Genomic DNA, 16,241 nt, shown 5'->3' on the forward strand with positions numbered 1-16,241 from the left:
TAGTAAACCGACTACAATCATGCAGTAACGTTACAGTGTATAGTCAGTAAGCAGTTTAGCAGTTACACGGGCGGGTCCTGGTGGCAATAAATGAGTGAAACCAAAAGCTTACCTTGACTTGGAAGAGTCCCAGTGTGTGTTGGATAGTCATAGCCAGCTAGCTAACATAGCATCCCTCTGTTTGAGCAGGGTGTTTGAGTAGGCCAAACTAGCTAGCTGCATTTGTGAAACTGAAAGTGTTTTTGTTTTTTTAATGAAATTAATATAGTCTTTCTCTCTCTCCTTGAGTCTCTCCTAGCTGTAGCTTATGCTTTCAGTAATATATTCATTGTCTGATCCTTTGATTGGGTGGACACCATGTCAGTTCATGCTGCAAGAGCTCTGATAGGTTGGAGGTTGTCCTCTGGAAGTTGTCATGATTACTGGAAGGGGGTGAGAACCATTTGAAGTCAATGTACCCTGAGGAGGACGGAAGCTAGCTGTTCTCCGGCTACACCATGGTGCTACCCTACAGAGTGCTGTTGAGACTACTATAGACCTTCATTGCAAAACTGTGTGTTTTAATTAATTATTTGGTGACATATGAATATATTTAGTACAGTTTTATCTAAAAAGGATAACTTTTTAAATGTTTAAAAACATTTTTTTTAATGAAATTCACTGAGGAGGATTGTCCTCCTCTGAAGAGCCTCCACTGATACGCACACTTATGCTTACACTCATACAATACATAATGACCCTATCATTAAATACCTCTGTCCATTGGTGCCCTTCCAGGTGAACTCCTCCAGTCCGTTCCCTGAGCGGCACTTCTCCAGTGAGTCCACGTACTCCCACTCCTCTGCTGAGGATTCCCGTCCGGACGTCCCCGGGAGCACCCACTCCTCCAGCTGCCGCCCCACCCTCCGTGACACCCAACGCCGCTCCTGGCAGGACCTGATTGAGACGCCTCTCACCAGCTCGGGCCTCCACTTCCTGCAGACGGTGCCGGGGGAGGGTGACAGGGGCGACGGAGGCTACGGCAGTGGCCACATGGGAATGGGTCAGCTGCTCATGTCCCCCGAGCGCCGGCGTCAGGCCACGCTGCCCGCCCAGAGGCGCCGGCAACCTGACAGAGATGGGCCCTTCCCATTGGTGGACATAGAGGAGCGTGAGCAGCGCCTCCACCACTGTACACATAAGCAGCGCAGCCAGAGCCTGCCCCGGAACAGGGACGTGCAGGGCACCAAGGGCAGCCTGCGCCCAGCAGGACCCTCAGAGGAGAGGAGTGAGGACGATGAGGTGCCATTCAGAAAGCACAACTCCAAAAAAAAACAAGGTACTTCCTGCTCTCGCCAGGCTTCTCTTTAGGACTCCTCGGATTTCAAGTTACCGTTTAAAAATACACATATACCTGGTTATGCCTTGATTATATATTCATTTGATGACATGGTTAGGGTTGCAAAATTCGGTGAACTTTCAATAAATTCCCTGGGTTTCCCGAAATCCCAGTTGGATGATTCCTGGAATTAGGAGTACATAGAAAACCTGGATCCTCCAACCACTATTTCTGGAAAATCAGGGAATTTATTGAAAGTTCACAAAATGTTGCAACCCTAGACAAGGTACTTTGTAAAGCTTTTATCCAAGTTAAAATGGTTGAATAAGGTTTAGTACAGAGCTTTGAAATCCTGTCCTAATTTCCCCGCTCAGATTCTCGGTCTAAAGAGCGAGGCCATGATCATGAGGGAGTGGATGGCTTTCATGAGCTGTATCGCTCCATAGAGCAGGCCAGCCTGTCTGCCCTGGGGGAGCAGAGGCCCTCGACCAAACAGGAGTTCAGACGCTCCTTCGTCAAGCGCTGCAATGACCCTGTCATCAATGACAAGCTGCACCGCATTCGTGCCCTGCGCAGCACGCTCAAGGTACGGAGAGGAAGGGACACAGCCACAGGGCAGGCTGTGGGGCAGTCATAGGCAGTGTTTTCCCCAAGTATATGAAGTAGCCAGCCAAATATGAAAAGTAGCCAGCCAGGGAGTTCCGGACTTTGGGGTTCCGGGGGTGCTTTCCCTCCTGGGGATTTTGTTTTTGCAGAACAAGCTCTATTTTGGTGGCCTCTGGTACATTCTAATGCCTTGATTCCATCCAAAATATACAGCTAAATTATTGAATAGTTAAAATCAAATCAAATTGTATTGGTCACATACACATATTTAGCAGATGTTATTGCGTGTGTAGCGAAATGCTTGTAGAACTTTACATCCCAGATTGGTTAAATGAGTTGTGGTACTGAGTAGAAAGACATGACTTTGCAATTAAAATGACTGAAAATGTATGAATTCAGTGTGTTGCATTGGATATCATCTAGACCTAGGTAAAATAAGCTTTTTTTTAACCTTTAACCTGTATTCTCTTGAGATTAAAGTCATATTTACAGTTTTGCTGCAAGATATAAATTGCCACAATGATGTTTGTTCTTCAAATTATGTATTTTATTGGCTCTGTGGCTGTGGACACTAAGGATAAGGAAACCAATGTGTCATTTTGTCATTTGGGGGAACTGTCCCTTTAACAGTTTGGCCTGTCAATCATTCACTGTGGGTGGGATTGTCAGGGGAGGGGGCAGGATGTTTCAGAGTTGGTGGGGTTTCAGACCTGTCAATCATTCACAGGGGGTTGGACTTAGAGGGAAGGCGGTAGCTTAGTAATATAGTCAGAGAAACTAGTCGAGTCTACTCTTTCAATTTAGTTTAAAAGAGTCCTAGGAAAATACAAACAAGATATTTGGTTTACTTGTTCCGATGAGATACCATGGACATGTAACTACATTGTATGATTTATGAATAGCAAAGTATATACATTAGGAGACTGACTTATTCAGTCAGTTCGACACTATTAATAAACTAGTCAACACTTGCTGTTCGATTGTCAATCAAAGCACAGGAAATAGCCTGTGCCCCGACTCCGTGGCTGGCTATATAAAATACATGAAATAAAATAGTTGAATGTGCCACAAAACAAAAATTAAATAGATTTCAAGTCATCGTTACCAGTTACATTACATGGGGCGTGTAAATTCACTCACAGGAGACGAAGAAGCATGTACCGAGAGTCGGGACAGACAGCAGACTGACAAACCAGCAGTGTTTCCCTGCTCGCTTTATGACTGACTGGCGCCTTTCCTACCAATAGGGCACTAGAAGATGCATATTGTTTATTCTAGGGGGAGAAGACTATACTGACTTTTCTGACTAGCGAATTTAAACTTTTAAATGAAAAGAAGCCTAGTTCATTTATGAAGTGGAAAAAGTAGCCGGACAATAATCAGTCTGTTATCGGCTGGTTAGCCAACGGCCAGCGCTTAGGGAAAACACTGCAAAGGGCAAATATGAATGGTATAGGATGTTACAGGTCCAGCAGGTGGCTGTCTATAGCAATTCGAGGGAGGTGGCATATGAGTGGGGTCATTTAGGTGGTATGTAAGCCAAACACTAACTGATGTGTTCCCACAGGCCAAAGAGGGTGATCTGGCCATTATCAGCCAAGTGCTGGACGACCCCGGTCTAAACTCCCAGAAGTTCCAGGAGTGGAAGCAGCAACACCATGAGCTTTTTGTGGACATCTGTGAGTTCAGCTCTGCCCCGACAGAGTCTCACCCTGAGGGGTCCGACCTCTCACCCCTGTCTCCACCTCTGATGATGCACACCCACTCCTTCATCGAAACTCACGTTTGAGTGCTCAGATACAGAGTAACAGGAAGACACTGTGGAATCATGCAATCATCTCTTTCCCCCCCAATCGTCGATGCAGCCAGGGTCTACCGTCACCATTCACAGCAAATGAACTGACAAACCAATCACTGTAATATGTGTACATACCGCACTGAGATCAAACAGAAGAGAGTTACGGTCGGTGTATATACTGTATATTGGATAAAATAAGGCTCCCACGGGGTGCCATTCTGCATGTGTGGAGAAACTATCCTTCATTATTATCTTCAAAACAGAAAATGCAACAGATGATAGATTGCAAGAGAACTTAACAAAAAGAAGACAAGAACTGTTTTTGGCTGATGCAGTGCATTTTTTTCTTCGATTCTCATTTTTGTTATTTATTTCCTTGCTTAAGAGGAAGCAAGCTTTGATTTTATTTCATTTTTTATTTCCCCTTTAATGCTGCTTGAAGAGAGAGCTATGTAGCGACGGGCTATAAGCATCATTCTGATTACAACAATGCACCCCCCTACTGGGCCAACATGTTACTGTGTGACCTTGAGCCCCCAGAAAGAAAGCCTCAATCTGTGTAAAAGTGTGCACACTGTATGTTTGTATAAGTGTGGAGAGGACAGGGGTGTGTGAGGAAGAGAGAGTGAGAGAAAGAGATGGAGGTATTTGGGCTTTTAGTGTATGAAGCTCAGTAGGGTTTTATTACACATTTTTGTTGTATGTACGGATGTTGCATGTTTAACATGTATGTATAATTATGTACATTTTGTTTGACATTTAAACAAAGTAGTTTAGCCAAACACAGCTCACCGGAATGACACTTTACATTTATTGATATGTCTCTTTGTAGCTATTTTGATTTTGCCAATCATTATAGCATTTGTTGGTGAGATTTATTTTTGAAATCAAACATCTGCATGGTAGTAAACATGTACATGTGGCCATTGAGGTTGAGAAATGTGTTAAATAAAAATATGATATTGTTTGCATAGCAGCACCCTCTATTTAAAACTGTGAACTATATACTTGTGAATGCAATCTTTAGATTCTGTGACGACAGAATCTTTTTACTTATATTTTTCTTAGAAAAAGTATATAAAAGACAAAAAGCATTGCGTCTCCTGAATGACTGTTTTTGCTTCATTCCACCTGTCACAGATGTTACCTCCTGATCTTCAGGGTTGATTCAGGTCTTGAGTTTTGCTCATGTATTCTGTTCCCTTTCTGTGTCTCTGTTGATTTTACGTGAATGTACTGGCTTATTTTCAAAAGGATCCCAGAAATTGTGTCGAATTGTATTTGCTTAAGTTGTTTATTTCTACAGGTTAAGAAGTAGTACTTCAATGTGTTTGCATTCCTTCTGCCTAAAATACATGATCAACAACTCATAACACATTTTTCATTTTTAAAGTTTGACATACTTGGTTGATTCTTTTTAGGCCTTTTTTCTGGACTTTCTTTTACCTGTGATGGAATATGTAATTTCTATCAAATTTCAATTATAATGTTTTTCTTTGTGCTGCTTAATACATGTTCCCTTATTCCTGGCAGGATATTGACATTTCTTCAATTCACTTCCAGTTATCATCCAGTGTTGTGTCCTGATACTTAAAATGCCTTTAGGTGTCAGTACATTTGTTATACAGTATAATCTACTTCAAATGATACAGTATGATTACACAGGCCCTGCATTGTTTGGCTACATGTCATATTAGACATTTAGGCTACTAACATGTATAAAACGTGTCAGCAGTTACTCTCAAGTTGTTGCTTGCAACTTTCACATTTTATGAATAGCAGTACATGTATTGTAGAATGTATTTCATTTAACCAGAATGTAATTGTTCTCACAATGTTTTGAAACATTGTACATGAAATCTGCCCAATCTGTCCAGGGTTCCACTGTGTTATTTTGGAGGTGTGCACCTCATAGTACAACTGCGCAGGTGTGTAGCTAAGATGTAAGTTGCACTGCGACATTAAAAAAAGGAACATATTGCTCTTTTTTGGAAGTATATTATTATCTGTTATCTGTACATTAACTGATTCAAAAAAGTGTTATCAAGAAAGAGAAATACATTTATTCTTCCTATGAATCAAAAGTAGCCTTTTTGTTTCTCAGAAATATATACAGTACGAGGTTGTAAAACTGAAGTTGTAAAACCAATAAACTGAATTACTGCACAAATAAATGCATTCATGTCTATTTATTTCGATAACAAAAACAGTACTCTGAACTAAAGCAGATCTTCAACCCTGCTCATAGGGACCCACATAATGGGCAGGCTTTTCCAGGATAGGATCAGGAATTAAGAACAATACTCTAAATAAAGAAAACTGATTAACATTGTGATGTGTATGTCATTGTTATAGTGGAGGTCATTATTCACTGACCCAATAAACAGTGCTTAACTTGGGCAGAAGCTCACTGGAGCTGATACCGCCACCACAAAGGTTCAACTACTTGAGCTCTTGTTCTACTTATCCAGAATCACCCCCCTTTGCATTCTTCATTGCTGCGACTTGCTTGCTAGTTGAGATTTCTGCTCTTCACTCAGTTGTCAGTTTGGCCTACATTTCACTGATCTTAGTAGCAGAAATTTGTCTGCGGTTTTCGTTTTGGCTATTTGTTTCAAGTGTATGTGGCGGTTCTAGCTTGTATGGCCCGGTGCCGACCCCGGCAATCTTAGTAGCAGAAAGTCCTGGGCGGCTGCCCATGTCACCCGTACCTAAATCCGCTCCTGATTTTTATTAGTCTGTAAATACATCTCTTTGCCAAAATTAGTCATCTCTCCGATGCCTTATTCGACTAGTATTTTTGAAAGTGTAAGGATAATAACTCAGCCATAGTTGTTCTGAAATGTTTTCTGCTTGCCAACATTTTACTCCCCCCTTTATGTTTAATATAATATACACATACAATCATTATTCATTTCGGTTGCCTATCCTGACGTGAAGTTTGTTCTATAGAAAGTATTTGACCCTGATGTGTGTGCCACACAGAAAGTATTTGACCCTAGCCATAAAATTAAGGAAATTATAAAAGGGGGGGGGGGGGTTATGTCAGGGGGGAAATTTTGGGCACAACACCGGCACCCAAGATTCAGTCCAATCAATGATGGAAGAACAAGGAGTCAGGTATTTCACCGGATATATAAATGTGAAACATCCGCTTGGTGTTTCCACTCACAATTTAACTTGGCTGGCAGTGGGAGAAGATGAAAGGAGATGGATTTTGCTCAACATTCCGCACATTTTGTCATTGCTGAAACATTTGATCCCAATACAGTTTTCTGTTCCCAAGACTAAACTCTGTTATGAACAGAGTGGATCTAGTTTTGTAGACTTTATATTTTGCCAAAGTTGTAAAATATTGCGTTGTTTAGGAGTGCAAAGGCGAATTGAGTGATTGCACACCGTTCACTAACGGAAATATGTAGATACACTAGAACGAGCCAATAGGAACTCGTGCTTGGCTCGGTCCATCTCTTTGCTTGTTCTGCCCACTATGACTAATTTGTTCCCTTAGAAAAGACGGGCTGTGGTCTATCTGGGTATAGTTACACAAATATTTGATGTAACGATAGCACAGTGCCTTTGAGGGCACGAAAGTGGTTACAGATTAACAGGATTTAACGCGTTTTCCTATGATAAAGTTAGTCCATGGTCGCCACCGGTAGGACACTGCCAGTACCATAATGGCTCCAGTGAGTATTTGTACATTGCAAGTCTTTCCTAAGCAATGTTTTCCTTGAGTTTGAACTGGGACTCGAAGGTTGTTTTTAAAAGGTCGAATAGTGTATCCGTTTACATGTGTGTATGTCGATTAGAATTGCGTGAATACAACATTGTTTGCTACACGCATCTTTTAGAACTTGTAGCTCCAAACGCAAATTGCTGTGTTCTGACTCTAAATTCTATCTAGTTAACGATCGCTACGAATGTGGATTTTAAAGTGGATATAGAATGGATGTAGTCAAGTGTTTCCCTGTATTTCAGGATTAGCATAGATAGCCTACTCTTTCAATGCGAAAGAGGTCACCTCTTCTTAACCTGTCCTCAATGTATCAATTTAATTATTTTAATCTAGAAGAGGCCTCCTCAACAAGTTCAATGTCTTATCTCTTTGATCAGTATCCCATTGATATTGCATTCTTAGTTTAAAAAAATGTTGCAACCGTGGTTTCATGAAGTAAAGTACTGTTCTGATAATTGTAATACTATGCGTAACAGTATTATAATTGCCATTAGGCCTAATTATAATTATTCTATCATTTTCATCATCAGTTACAGTAGAATATTGTCCAATTATAGGTCCATAGTTTTAGCACTAGATGGCACAAAACGGGTGTGGGCCTGTGTTGTATTAGATTCAACTGTTTCTCTTCAATAACTGATGAGATGTGAATGTAAGACAGGAAAACTATGGACTACTTTAGGCCTATCTTGACAAACGTCTGTTTGTGTGTCTGCAGGTAGTGAAGCTGGCGGCGATCTCCGCAACCGTGCGGCTCTCCCCTAGAGAGGTAATCAAATGACCAAGATGATGTTCAATTTACTCAAGAACCGGGATGTACTTGACTATTACCACCATGCTTCTTACTGTATGCATTTGACGATCAATTGATCTATTGTTCTGTTCTTAGTTATCCATCTATGCTCTAGACCCTACTGCAACACACTACATGGATGAGCAGCCTGGAGATCTGCAGAGTGGGCTGGGTGTGGTCCGAGTGGGGCTGCGGCCATATGTTAGAGCCGTTAAGGTATACTTACACTATATGGCTCTGATGGCCTCTTATCACTGCTGACTGTTGGTTGTATTGGCTAATTTGAATATTCATCTATATGGGTTTTTAAGAATGACACGCTGGAAGTTTTGGAGTGGCTCTTTAGTTCAGTTATAGTAATTGTCTACTTTTAATGAGAACTCACATTTTGTGTTAGAGATGCCATGAGATCAATAGACGGTGAGGGACTTTCTGAAAATGGCAGCTTTTGTGATTTTGTAATATCTCAGCTCTGTTAGTTTTATTTTGTACTCATTTCTGACCATTGTTTTTCCAGAATGCTTATACCTCTGTCAAGGTTGGAGCTGTAACAGTCTATACTGCTGGACACGGTGAGGAGTGGGGGTGTTCTGTTGACATATCAGTAGGTCTGTTCTAGTATCTCAATCTCTAACAACTTTGTTTTTCATGTCTATTTTACCTAGATACATATGAGTTCCTGAGAGATCCTCCTCCTGGTTTCTTCCCGAGGGTAGAGTGTGATCACAGTCTCTAGGTTAGCTAGTCTGATCCTGGCAAGGAAGGGTAATAATGAGTTACTGAATACTCCCCAGATTATTGACCAGCAGTTTATTATATAGTGCATATACAAAGTATACACCCCCTTGAACTTTTTGCATATTTTGTTGAGCTACAAAGTAGGATTGAAATAGGTGATGTAAACAAATGTGTGCACAAATTGAGAGAAATAAGCTTTTTGTGCATATGAAAAATGTATGGGATTATTTATTTCAGCTCAAGAAGACCACTGCCATTCTTTGAGCTCTTCAAAAAGCTCCCTGGTCTTTGTTCACTGAACAAACATGAACGCAACATGTAAAGTGTTGGTCCTCACTTCACATGTTGCGTTTATGTTTGTTCAGTGAACAATGACCAGGGAGCTTTTCGAACACCTCAAAGAATGGCAGTGATGGGTAGCAATAACAAATCAGACATTGAACATCTCTTTTAAGCTTGGTGAAGTTAATACTTATGCTATGGATGATGCATTAAACTACCCAGACACCTTAAAGATGTAGTAGAATTGATCAACTAAGCTGCAGGACAGGGAGGAAACTGCTTAGGGATGTCACCATGAGGCCATTAGTGATTTTTAAAAACCACTACAGAGTTCAATGGCTGTGATTGGAGAACTGAGGATGGATCAACAACATTGCAATGACTCCACAATAATGAAAGTGAAAAGAAGAACAATTTACAGAATACAATTATTTTAAAACGTTTAAAACTACAACAAGTCACTAAAGTAAGACTGCAGAAAAATACGGCAAAGGAATAAACTTTTTGGCCTAGGTGCAAAGCTGTATGTTTGGGGCAAATCCAACAAAACGCTGATGAACTGCCTCCTTATTTTCAAGCATGGTGGTTGCTGCATCATGGTATGGGTATGTTTGACTTTGGCAAAGACTGGGGAATTTTCTTAGGATAAAAAGAAACCGGATGGAGTTAAGCACAGGCAAAATCCTAGAGGAAAACCTACTTCAGTCTGCTTTACACCAGAGACTGGGAGAGGAATTCAACTTTCAACAGGGCAATAACCTAAAACACAAAGCAGCATCTACACTGGAGTTGCATACCAAGAAGACAGTGAATGTCCCTGAGTGGACAATTTACAGCTTTGACATAAATCTGCTTGACTCTCTGGCAAGACTTAAAAATTGCTGTCATGATGTCATGTATTGTCATGTTATGTCTTGTTCCTGTTCTTTCTCTTCACTTCGTTTCCCCCTGCTGGTCGTATTAGGTTACCTTCTCTCCCTTTCCTTCCCCCAGCTGTTCCTCATCTCCTCTAACTACCTCGTTTACTCTCTCCCACCTGTTCCCTTTTTTCCCTCTGATTAGGTCTCTATTTCTCTCTCTGTTTCTGCTTCTGTCTTTGTCAGATTCTCGTTTGCTTCACCCTTGTCCCTTCCTGTCGTAATCTGCCTCTTCATCAGATGCTACGTGTGATCAGGTACCTCTGTCCTCTACAACCCGCGCCTACCTGGAGAGACCAGCAGTCTGTTGCCGCTAACCCTGCTATTCTCCTCTGCTGCTAGAAGGGGACTCTCCTGTAAAGATCAGAGGACTTTATGATTTATTTGTCGCCCTCTCTGCGGGTTGTCTATTTTGTCAACCGATACATCTGAAGAGGATTTATGTCTTCCCTGTGTTTGGACATTAAAAGACTCTGTTTCTGTTAAACCGCTTTTGGGTCCTCACTCACCTGCATAACACATGATCGCCAACACCTTGACAGAGCTTGAAGAATTTTGAAAAAAATAATGGGCAAATACCATACTGTATTTATTTATCTTGCTCCTTTGCACCCCAGTATCTCTACTTGCACATTCATCTTCTGCACATCTACCATATAGTGTTTAATTGCTATATTGTAATTACTTTGACACCATGGCCTATTTATTGCCTTAACTCCCTTATCTTACCTCATTTGCACTCACTGTATATAGACTTCTTGTTTTCTTTTGTTCTACTGTATTATCGACTATGTTTTGTTTATTCCATGTGTAACTGTGTAATTGTGTTGTATGTGTCGAATTGCTATGCTGTATCTTGGCCAGGTCGCAGTTGCAAATGAGAACTTGTTCTCAACTAGCCTACCTGGTTAAATAAAGGTGAAATAAAATGTTTAAAAAATACACACAATACAGGTGTGCAAAGTTCTAATGAAACTTACCCAAGAAGTCGCACAGCTGTAATCGCTACCAAGGGTGTTTAAAACATGTATTGACTCAGTGGGGTGTGAATACTTATCTAATCAAGGTATATTATTGTTTTATTTTTCATTAATCTTTTAAAAAATTGTCTAATTTTTCTTCCACTTTGACAGAGTATTTTGTGTAGATCATGACAATGAAATCTATTTTAATCCCACATTGTAATGCTACAAAATGTGCACGAAGTTCAAGGGGGTGTAGACTAACTATAGGCACTGTAGATAATCCAAAATGTACACTTTGCAGTAGAATGGTTGAATAAGCAGGTTGCCAAATGTCTCTTTGGTATCATGTTCCACTATGTAGAGTAGCTGACTTTTCTTTTCCCCCTGCAGGGCCACGTCTGATGTTGGGGGTTCCTCTGGGTATGGTCACTGTTGGGATGACCGTGTGCTACCCCACTCAGACAGTGACTGTTGTAAAGGTACATATTAAAGGGAAAAAGAAAACAATTACACAGCTTCCTTTCGACTGTCACTGAGGCCTTTTTACACACTAGTAAATGTCATGAGATCCAATACTTTGGACTGTTAAAACACATTTTGTATTATGGCACAATATCTAGTTGTATGTCAATTTGTTTTGTAACATCCATGTGCATATGAGCTCAAATTAAAAGCAGAAACTGGATTTATTGTGATATGAAATAGGCATATTCAGATGTTAGATCTTTAATTTGAGCCAGTTTGCTACAGCAGGAAAATAATTCAGCAGCACAGGATATGTGAGTTATTATGTTGCTTATAATTAGTGGACATAGGGGTTGATAACTTTTTCGTTTAGGGCAACTGAAGTCTGATATTTCAAAGTGGAAATTTTGTAAAACTAAAATACAGTACAAGTTTCCATTTCCTGCACATTCTCGGCAACAAAAGAGTGATCAAATTAAGATCCTACATCTGTAACAATGTGTGGCTTTTCTTCTGCAGATGACTGGGCAGAAGATGTATGCAGCCAACCAGTACACCACCTCATATGTGGCATAAACCTTTAAATCAAAGCCCAAAGAAGTAACTCCCCCAACTGTCAGTCTTGAGTTACAGACTATTGACATTATAGATGCTATTTTTCATCTACTCTATGTTCTCAAATTGATTTCGCTGTGGAAAAAATGCATTTAGCAGTATTCTATACTGAACAAAAATATAAATGCAACATGCAATTTAAAAGATTTTACTGAGTTATGAGGAAATTGTCAATTTAAATAAATAAATTAGACCTAATCTATGGATTTCACATGACTGGGAATACAGATATGCATCTGTTGGTCAAAGATACCTTACCAAAACTGGGCCTCAGGGTCTCATCTTGGTATTCAAATTTCCATTGATAAAATGCAGTTGTGTTCGTTGTCTGTAGTTTGTTTATGCCTGTCCATACCATAACCCCACAGCTACCATGGCACTCTGTTCACAACGTTGACATCAACAAACTGCTCGCCCACACAACGCCATACACGTGGTCTGCAGTTGTGAGGCCGTTTGGACGTACTAACAAATTCTCTAAAACGGATGCAACTTATGGTAGAGAAATGAACATTCAATTATATGTGAACAGCTCTGGTGGACATTCCTTGAGTCAGCATGCTAATTGTACACTCCCTCAACTTGAGACATCTGTGGTATTGTGTGACAAAACTTCACATTTTAGTGGCCTTTCATTGTCCCCAGCACAAGGTGCACCTGTGTAATGATCGTGCTGTTTAATCAGCTTCTTGATATGCCACTCCTGTCATGTGGATGGATTATTTTGGCAAAGGATAAATGCTCACTAACAGAGATGTAAAAAAAAATGTGCACAAAATTAGAAAGAAATAAGATTTTTGTGCATATGGAACATTTCTGTGCTTTTATTTCAGCTCATGAAACATGGGAACAACACTTTACATGTTGCATTTATACAGTATTTTTGTTCAGTGTAGCTAGGTCAATGATTAATAAATCTAACAAGCTGTTTTAAAGCTCTCTCGGAAGTTGGAAAGTTTAGTTTGAAAAGCGTATTTTTATGGATTAAACACAACTTGACCAATGTTTTCCTGTTTAGAAGCAGCAAGCCCCACCAACTCCTATCCCTGAGACAGAAATACCTGAGGCAAAGCCCCTCCCTGAAGCTGGATCATCTGAACCAGTCATGCCTGCTGTTGACGAGGCTCCTCCCTCTGAACCTGGGTCTGCTCCAGTCCCCATAGAGGAGGGTGTTCCATCCGAGGCTGAACCTGCCCCTCAGACCACCACAGAGGTGGCCCCTGCAGAGGGTTATATTGACACTGAGCCTGCTGCAGCTGAGGCAGTGGTGTTGCAAGAGTGTTGAGACGGCCCTTGTGCCTTCTGTTGAGACGGCCCTTGTCGAGGAGCCTGCCCCTGCACCTCCTGCTGAAGAGATTCCTCCACCTGCCCCTGTTGAGGAGGTTGCTGCCCCACCTACAGCTGAAGAGACGGCATCTACACCTGTTGAGGAGGTTGCTGCCCCACCTACAGCTGAAGAGACGGCATCTACACCTGTTGAGGAGGTTGCTGCCCCACCTACAGCTGAAGAGACGGCATCTACACCTGTTGAGGAGGTTGCTGCCCCACCTACAGCTGAAGAGACGGCATCTACACCTGTTGAGGAGGTTGCTGCCCCACCTACAGCTGAAGAGACGGCATCTACACCTGTTGAGGAGGCTGCTCCTCCAGCTCCAGCAGAGGAGCCATCTGGGATTGTAATAGTAACTGCTGGTGAGTCACACAAATCAATGTGAAGATAATTTAGTCTAGGCGGTTGGCTTCATCTTCTTTTAATATCATATATTGACATCGACTATAAAGAAATAAGCAAATATTTTGGGTATTTCCAGGGAAACCCAAATTTGCACCCGACCCCAAGCTAGTTGACCTGGGCCAGGTCAGCCCTGAGGATTAAGACCTGTACAACATGCGTGGATGAAGAACGACATGAGGAAAAGGAGAAGGTGGAGGTGGGTGTGTGGAAAGACGTGGGAGGGACGGGAAGGATAAGGGAAAACCACAGAAATGGGAAAATAATGTGATTTGTTAAAGCAAATAAAGTTTTTCAGGTGCCTATTTCTCTCTTTACCTTAATGATTGGGAACAGTTAGTCACAGGCTGGGTGTCCTGATTCTCCACCCTTCTCCCCAAGTTTGTATTTGCACACTTCCTGTCATGGATGGTGGAAACTCCCGCCTCCGGACAAAATTTTCACCAATCCGATTTGAATTCATTACACGGAGAAGGATAGAGAATCAGGACGCACCCATACAGTATTTGAATTTGAACTCTAGTGTCATTTGTGTTTCTTTGCAGAGGAGCTTGCAGTTTACAAAGACACCCACAGAGAGCAGGGTGCAGGCCATCATCTGCATCCACCACAACACAAGGTTTACTTACCAGCGCTTACACGGAGTGTACAAAACATTAAGAACACCCTTTGCCTTCAGAACAGCCTCAATTTGTGGAGTCCACAAATTATGTTACTAACCAAACTGGACCATTACACTAAATATATATATATATTTTTTTTACTTGGGTCACGGCTATGCTGTCACTTTTTTAGTCAGCCACATTCAAGTGGTGAATGCCTGTTATTAGTCCGGTCAGTCTATGCAAATATTTTCCATGTGGCATTTCGTAAACGAGTGAGCCGTTTTAACACACATCCATGTTTTTATAGCATTTGTAAGACTTTATAAAACTACTGAGTTGAACCTTTTTGTAAAACCCCAATGTTTATGGATTTGTGCAGCTCTTGCACAAGTTAGACACTCACAAATAAGCCCACATAGAGGAACCTGGAAGTCATGTTACATTATGAACTGGCCAGTTTGATATGCGTGTTTGGATCATTGGAATAATGTTCTTGTACTTGATGTCAGTTAGTATTTTCAAAAGGAAATGTTTCAAACATATTTGTTTGTATTTTAATAGAACTGTCAACATATTTAAACTTTTTTAAATATATATATTAGGCTATTTTACAGTACAGCCAAGAGGACATATTTTACATGTTTTATCACTCCCTCTTTTCTTTTTTTATAAATGAAAATCACTTCACGAATCGACTGCCTTCAATTTGAAATCAACCCAGCCCTGATCTTCACAATGATAATCATGTTTCAGATGTGTGTTCTTTGGTGCAATAGAATTGCCAAATAGGGAATAAAGGCATTTCCTTCATTCTCCTTTTTTTGTCATTTTAATCAGAGCAGAGAAAAAGTGCAAATGGTAAATAAAGTATTGTGATAGTCATGCAAAGTAATTGTGAATGATATGAGTATTTGATTTCAAACACTAGAGGGCGATAGTGTTAATATCTGCCTTTCGGGCAAAACCAGAATATGTATGAACCAAGTCCATGTTTAGGGGAAGGAAGTACGTTGTTTACAAAAAGGACTTACTGGAATGAGGGACACTTGATTATTTCAAATTCAGAGAGGAGTTCCCAGATAATGATAAGCTTATATTAAACCAATAATGAGTGGTTTGGAGGGAATGAGTGGCTAACTGTAAATTTCGCTAAGCAATCCCTAGCCTGCTATTCAGTGGAGAGGGTGTGTGTGGTCCAAGTCTGGGTTTAAGGCTCTCTTTTCCAAGCTTAAAAGGATTAACATTCACTTGCAACACATCATAGGCCAGAGAAGGTTGAATACATTGGCCATGCTGTCAATCCAGCATGACTTCTGCCGTATCCAAAACTGGGAACTGGGACATCTCAGACTTCAGTGAGTTCAAGACAACTGGGAACTCTGGAAAAAATTGAGCTCCGACTGGAAAAATACGTTTTGAAAGGTCATCTTACTTGGAATTCTAAGTCAGGAACTCGGGCCTCTTTCTAGAGCTGCGACCTGAAGATCACTGATGTCATGATTCAACCTTGTTTTTTCCCCCAGAGTTCCCAGTTGTCTTGAAAGCACCATCAATCCAGAGAATGCTAGACTTTGATTGCAAAGTTTGACCAAATTTGTCCTCAAGAAGGACCGCCGCGCCACTTTCCTGTTCAAGTGAGCACAGCACAAGGTGAGTCCAAAAATGTCT

General features: G+C 41.0%; 1 protein-coding gene and 1 pseudogene across 1 annotated transcript in view; both read left to right on the forward strand.

Annotated features, from left to right (window-relative positions):
- LOC115105723 (connector enhancer of kinase suppressor of ras 2-like) overlaps positions 1-5,896 on the forward strand; it is a 77,646-nt gene extending 71,750 nt beyond the window's left edge. The window contains exons 22-24 of the mRNA XM_029628043.2: positions 778-1,318; positions 1,693-1,904; positions 3,492-5,896. Coding sequence (XP_029483903.1) covers positions 778-1,318; positions 1,693-1,904; positions 3,492-3,713 — 975 coding nt within the window. The 3' untranslated portion in view covers positions 3,714-5,896. The remainder of the gene's footprint in view (positions 1-777; positions 1,319-1,692; positions 1,905-3,491) is intronic.
- A 1,050-nt stretch (positions 5,897-6,946) lies between these two features.
- On the forward strand, positions 6,947-14,136 carry LOC115105724 (calphotin-like; annotated as a pseudogene).
- The last annotated feature ends 2,105 nt before the right edge of the window (positions 14,137-16,241 follow it).

Source organism: Oncorhynchus nerka, linkage group LG22, assembly GCF_034236695.1.
Source record: "Oncorhynchus nerka isolate Pitt River linkage group LG22, Oner_Uvic_2.0, whole genome shotgun sequence".
NCBI lineage: Eukaryota > Metazoa > Chordata > Actinopteri > Salmoniformes > Salmonidae > Oncorhynchus > Oncorhynchus nerka.